This window comes from Dermacentor albipictus, chromosome 5 (assembly GCF_038994185.2).
Source record: "Dermacentor albipictus isolate Rhodes 1998 colony chromosome 5, USDA_Dalb.pri_finalv2, whole genome shotgun sequence".
NCBI lineage: Eukaryota > Metazoa > Arthropoda > Arachnida > Ixodida > Ixodidae > Dermacentor > Dermacentor albipictus.
In genome coordinates this window covers 90892501-90899625 of record NC_091825.1, presented here as the reverse complement: position 1 = coordinate 90899625, position 7125 = coordinate 90892501, and the positions used below count along the sequence as shown (strand labels likewise).

The window sequence follows — 7125 nt, the reverse complement described above, 5'->3', positions numbered from 1 at the left end:
AGGCTCTCCGGCACCAGGGCGGGCAGACGACTCCTAACTGAGATGGGCGTCCCCCCGGCCACTGTCGAAGACGCCTACCAAGGCCTACCGAAAGAGCAGAAAGATAATATCATCATATCGCCCGCCCCGCGCAATATGCATCCCCAGCGCAACGTAGAAAGAAGAAAGGCCAGAGCGGTGGCGCTCCTACGCCGCGCAACAGAACTCCCTGGCGGCAGCTGCTTCGTTGACGCGGCCCAGTATGGAAACAGCGACAATTTCACGGTGGTGTCAATCAACCACAGGGGTTCAACCGTTAACGCGGCTTCGATACGAAGCACGTCGTCGCGTGCGGCGGAGCAAGTGGCCATTGCCTTGGCCCTCCTGGATGACGGACATGCCCACATCTTCAGCGACTCCAGGGCAGCCATCCGCGCCTTCAGCGTTGGCGCCGTGTGTAAGGAAGCCTGTCGCATCCTCGACGGCAAAATCATCACCACCCACACTCTCACGTGGTTCCCCGCTCACATGGGATCCATCACGGGAGGCCCCAGAAACCTCAACGAGCTGGCCCACTCCAAGGCGCGAGGTCTCACTTTCCGCGACCATGGAGAACTCCAACGCCGGCCCGCAGCGGTGGAGAATAGAGATCAACCGACCACATATAACGAAATTGCGCAGCACTTTTATCTCGGCAGGAGAGAGTTTCCCCTTCCACACAAGAAGTTAAATAGAGCGCAGGCATTGACCCTCAGATTACTGCAAACAGGCTCTTATCCCAGCCCGGCTTTATTCCACAAAATTTATCCCGACACCTATGCCACTAGTTCTTGCAGGCATTGCAATGACATCGCTAGCCTAGATCATATGCTCTGGCGTTGCCCCTCGTTACGAGGCACAGAAGAAATCAATGAAGAAAAGTGGCTCTCCGCTATCAAGAGCCCTGATGCTGGGGTGCAACTATGGGCTGTCCAGAGGGCCCACGATGCGGCGGTCGGGCAAGGCCTGGCTGTCCCAACGTGGGAGCGGCCCGCAGCGCGCTGAGTCGCGTACCTCAGGACCTTATTAAAGTTTCGCATCCATCCATCCATCTCGCCGCTAGAACTAACATCGAACATCGGATGAGCCTTTTTGCATTGTAATTGAAAGGAAGCAGCGCGATTCCGGCGCTCGTTACTCCCAGTACAGTAGTTATTGACGCTCTTTTCTTTCGTTTTCCACACCTTACGAAACTTACGCCAGCTCGCGTGTGCATATACTATGGTACTAATTTTTATCTTGGAACGAACTAGTCAAAAAACTATGTTAAGTTTTTGATGATAGATGTGGAACGAGACAAAACGATTTTGAGGCAATATTTTACCTTAATAAAGCTTCAAATAACGACTCAATAATATGACTAAAACCTCCGCTCACTGGATTGTCCGCGCACTTTATGGAAAATGCATTGAGCTAAGCACGCAGTAATTTGGTTTCTAGCGCTCACGCAGTTCAGATACTGAAGAGCTCTCTCTCTCTCTTTCTCTCTCTCTCTCGCTCTCTCTTTCTCTTTCTCTCTTTGCCATACGCGTATTTACACAAATGTCCTGTTGGGCTGTCTGAGCCAGCGTTCTTAAACGCAGTTTTCTTGACGAATTTTCTTGTTCCTTGCTGACAGTGGCCACTTGTGAGGCAGCATTGCCGGGTAGAGTTTCCATTAGTGCACAGGCGCAAGAATGAAGTGGTCGAATAATAGCAAGCCTTAGCAATATGCTTCACGTTTTATGCTTCTCTGCATTACACCTCTCCTCGCCATTACTATGTTGACAAGTATCACGACGTCGCGACATCGATGGCCCACAATTTGCAGTGCGCAAAGTACTGTTAGCAGTCTGCGTAGCATGTATGCGGGGTAGTACGTGAACGTAAACATTGCACGACAAAAGAGTTGTGACTTGTTGCTTCACAGCTGTCGAATGTTATTGTAGCATACGATAATAATATCCTATGTTAGCAATAATGACAAATGTACGGACATCGCATTTCCTGTTACAGCGTCTATAGCGCTATTTTACAGTGTTTTATAGCACTTTACAGCGTCATTTATCTTTATGGCTTCGTATGGCGCGAGTGAGCTCTTTTTTCTCGCCTTCTAATTTCTCCTTTTAATTCATCATTCCCTCTTCCTTGTGCATGGTAGTAAACCACACGTCCATCTGGTTGACATTGCTGCCTTTCCTTGTTTCTCTCTCGCACCTTCTTTGTTTCGTATACTACAGATGCCAACGTGCGCATTGGGTACGCATAATTTGTTTTCTTAACTCACTGACATCTGTGCTGACAAGCACACTCGAATGTTCTGAGACTTGTCTGGAACAAAATTTGCTCGAGGAGTCACGCCACTGTAACAGAGACAACTTCAATCGTTATCCGTTCCATATTTAACAGTGGGACAGTTCTGCACTAATTTCAACTTACATGCACTATAATGTTGCAATGAACCCTGAACGCTATCAGCCAAGGCGCCAGAAAATGTCTGCAGAAGTATGAATAAGTTGTCATTTATGTCTACCTCTCGGCTAATAGAATTCCCATGGTCAGCCACCTTCCATTATTATTTGTTTTGCACGTTTTGTTCTGAAGAGAACTGGCCCTCGCGCGTGCAGTAGACGTTTGCGGGATCCTTTGAGCTTCGATAAAAACTTACAAGTGAGCATCCTTCCTGCCTGTATCTGTGTTCTTTCCGTCTGTGTTCTTGTTATCGGCAATTCAGCGGCTTGCTATCTTCCAATCCGAGTATGTGTACTATGCTTGCACACGTTTTGTTTGTGGCTCCTGTGACCTTCACAACACATCTTATTTGTAGCGCCGTGCATAGGGACTTCATATAAATAGCGTTACTTCATGCTGTCTGAGAACAATTCCAGTACATTGCACCATTTTGGTAGTATACGTCAGTCGCGGTACAAAGAAGTAGGGGTGCAGCACATCCCCGTCAGCAATATGTTGTGCGATTAGGATGAAATATTACGTAGCGTAAATGCTTTTACTTACAGGGTGATACCAACCATTCCTTTTTCCTAATTTAAATCAATGAACAGTTTTATTGGGTAATTTCAGAGCAATTTTTTTCTCACTTTTTCTGTCCTGACAAAGAGTGGAAAAGGAAACGTTCTCCTCCCAAAAAATCATGCTTTTTTTCTGCGATCCTTCGCATCCGTACTTACCACACTATTCAACACAGGTTTCCGGCATACTAATTTTTACACTTGCCCATACATTTATTTAGCCGGCATAGGTCTTCAAGCTTTGTCGTAAGTTGTTCCAGTCGGTTGCAGAATATAACAGGATTATTTATTTATTTATTTATTTATTTATTTATTTATTTATTTATTTATTTATTTGTTTGTTTATTCATTCATTTTTTTATTTGTACTACCCTCAGAGCAAGAGGCCACAGGCAGATGCACATATGCTAACTGCTTTTATTGGTTTGTTTATGCAAAACTTCACGCATTAGCTTTGGACGATAATTTTTTTCTTGAAAAGTTGTAGAGAGTGCTCACAAAAAAGCCAATGACGTTATTATCTGGCGTTACTTCTATTCTTTTGCGGGGGGTGGGGGGATGGGGAGGGGGCACTGAAGAAGGTACCGATGGAAGAGCTCTCAGCTGTGCTTCTAAAGAACCCAGTTCGCATGCAAGACGTAAGAAAATGCGACAAAAGTGGTTGTATTTCAACTCAGCGCAGCTTTAGTTCTTTCTGTTAAGGAACTTGGTGCATTTCGATCTTCAAAACGAAGGTGCTGAAGTATGTGGTACGCTGTGGTTGCTCCCAGTGTAATGCCTGGGACCAGAGGTGTCGTGGTGGCCTGAGGACCCCTTATATCGGGCGGTTATTTTCATATTTCAAGCTTCTTGTTTTTTATAACGCGGTAAAAAATATTTACGCCAGATATAGCACACTGAAAACAACTGAATGTAGCGTTTGAAAACACCATTATTACTTTTATATCGACTCGCGTCCTCGTTTCAGTAAGTAAAAAGTGCCCTAGTTAATCTCATCTAAATATCGATAGTTCAGTTATGAAAAGATGCTCCTGTTGCGGTAGATCTCTGCTGACAGAATACCATAGGTTGCGTCCTCGTTTATTCTAATTTGATGTTTAGGAGCTTGACTAAGGTTACCTGGAACACCATGTCGATGCCCGTCAGCACGGATGCGAGAAAGGTTCCTGTGCAGTGTTCATTGAATAGCAGCATAACAGACCAACGAGTCGTGACACATTGTCATTGGTGCATAATACTAGGCACATACTATAATGCAAATTTATCAGAGGTTGTCGTACGCAAGGAAGTCGCGTACACTGCCAGAAGAACCTAATTGTTTCGGCATAATCCAATTACAGCCTCCAATTGACTTGCGAGGATGAATAGCTTACAAATAATCTGCGCTATCGTCATTGCCTCGTGATACAATTGTCAAGAAATACCCAAGGCAGTGAAAAAATAAATAAGGTGCTGGCACTAAAATATAATCACAGCTTTGGCTGCATTCACAATGTTTCAAAACAATCATAAAAATCATAAACATGAATAAAATTTTTAGTGTATTATAAACAGTAGAGTCGTTCCCACACACCGACACCTCGCCGTTCACTCGGCTCCTGAATGCGCATGCATATATATATAACTATATAACATTGATAATTCAGTCGTTCAATTAGGTCTGATAGACGTGCTTAAATATATAGACGTGGAGTTCGTGTCGGTGATATTTCGCATATAACGATATTGTTCAACCAGAATCCTCTGCAGGTGAAATATTGCCGGCGGATTCGTTCGTCCGCGGTACTTAAGAGCCTCTTCGAAGAACCTAGGTCGCGTATTGACAACTGGAATGGACGGCACCCGATATTCCCCCAGGGTAACAGCACTTCGGTCAGCTCCAGTGGTCACTGTGTCTAAAATGTCGTCTGCATTGAATACCACCTCTCGCGCCGGTTGCATCTCTGTCACGTCATCCGAACGCGGCTGCGGGAAGCGAGAAAGAAGGTCCTTCAGAGCCGAATCCATCGTTGCCAGCATTCCAGGTGCCCGATTACCTTGCGGAGCAGATGGAGTTGTCGTGGATCGCTTCTGAACCCCTCCGGTATCGAGAAAACTCCCGAAGTCAATGGACTTAAGAGATTCGTCTTCTTCGTCGTTGGAGTCGGCCTGCTGAGCATCGTCTTCAAAGTTTAGAAATCTCCGCATGAAATCTTCGGTGGAAGTGAACATCCCGGAAGCTTGAATCGTAGTTTGGTCGCACATAACGGGTCCTGTGCAGCGCGTGGAGCCATTGGACGTGTCAGCCGCCGTCTCCTCGTACTCGTCAATTTGATCGGTGGTCTGCGCTTCGTTGTAGAATGGTTCTTCCATCACTTCGTGACGGACGTCGAAGATGCTTCGGCCAGATGCGCTGTCTTCTAATGGATGCCCTAATTCACTTCCATCGTCGATGAGGGATAGGTTGACGTTTGATAGGTTATCCGGTTTGAAGATACCCAGGCTACCTGCAATGTAATTTTGAACGCGTGAGTGTTGACTGAAGAGTTTGCGATGCCCACTATAACCTGACGAGTGCGGCGCCCAATAGCTGCAAGGTTTGAAAACGGGAGCTATCCTTAGCCTCCGAATAATAATGGATAGAAAGCCTGTTAACCAATACGTTTCTAGGGGTAGGTTTGTAAAACAATTTACGCTGAATAACTGGAATTGAGCTGTCGTCGTGACAAATTGCCATATTCGATGTTTTTTATTTGTTGTTCTTTTAAAAAAAACACATTACACGACTTTCAGCGCTGTACAAATGTCTTTCAAGTAGAAAAGTGTTTGTGTTTCACATACTGTATCATGAAATCATAAATAGACTTAGAATCTGATATAAATGGCGCAGGAAGATTCATCAACATTATCAGAGAACGCTCGAAATCACGACCAAGATAACGAATAGCTTGTCAAATATTATTAACGAAATAATTTAAATGACAAAATAATAAAATTGACTTCAGCGTACAGTAACCTTACGCTGCTACCAATTTTCGCAATTGCCCGCATTTTTTCTTAATCTGTTTCACTGTTGCATGCATTTATTTATAACGAACATTTATTCCCTAATATTTCACAATATTATGCAAAAAGACGGAAGCGTAAAGCGTAGCCAGAAATGAAAAAGTAGGTAAATTCTGCGTAGTGTTATCATTTGCCTTATTGTTTTGGAAAGATAAACTCTCAAAGAAAGAACATTACCTCCTAACAGTGCCTATGAAACCTCAGAGCATGGAAGCCAGTATAAACGTCCCACTTGGTGATAAAACGATGAATAGATGGCGTATTACATTTTCTTAAAAGGGTGCCATTTTCGTCACAATTCTGACATTTTATGTTAAGAAAGAAAGGTCACGTGTTCAACCACTGCCGCCGCGGCCGCATTTCGATAGTTTAAATGCAAACATTCTTCCTTACATGAAGGATTGTGCGCTCTTAACGAACCCCAGGTAGTGAAAATGAATATGTCCATCATGTTTTATTTTATGCCATGAAAGTGTTACAAATGTTACAAACGTGAATTAATGACATCTTAGTTGAAATCAAGAAAAAGAAATGGGCTTGGGCAGGGCATGTAATGAGGAGGGAAGATAACCGATGGACATTAAGGGTTACGGACTGGATTCCAAGAGAAGGGAAGCGTAGCACGGGGTGGCAGAAAGTTAGGTGGGCGGATGGGATTAAGAAGTTTGCAGGGGAACATAGCCGCAACTTGCAGATGACCGGAGTATAGTTGGAGAAGTGTGGGATTGACCTTTGCCCTACAGTGGGCGTAGGCAAGCTGATTATGAAGTGTTAGAAACAGTTAAGCACCTAGTTCAGACATCCATATAGCGGTGAACCATAAAGCAAACGGCATTCACACGATCTGGTAGAAATATACGAACGTTTACAGACCTTCGTGTGAAGCATCAATCAGGTAGGGCGCACATATTTCAGGCATTGCTGACCTCGACTGCACGCGCCGGCATCGGAATATTGTGCGAGAGGAGCACCTCGTCTGGAGATTGAGCCTCTTCTCGGTGTTTAGTTGGTCCGTGTTATCGCAACTTTGCCATTTCCGCCCACACATTTGGCT

General features: G+C 44.7%; 1 protein-coding gene across 1 annotated transcript in view; it reads right to left on the bottom strand.

Annotated features, from left to right (window-relative positions):
• Positions 1 to 4546: 4546 nt before the first annotated feature.
• LOC139060528 (uncharacterized) overlaps positions 4547 to 7125 on the bottom strand; it is a 36680-nt gene continuing 34101 nt past the window's right edge. Inside the window, exon 8 of the mRNA XM_070539691.1 lies at positions 4547 to 5512. Within this exon, the coding sequence (XP_070395792.1) occupies positions 4677 to 5512 (836 nt within the window). The 3' untranslated portion in view covers positions 4547 to 4676. The remainder of the gene's footprint in view (positions 5513 to 7125) is intronic.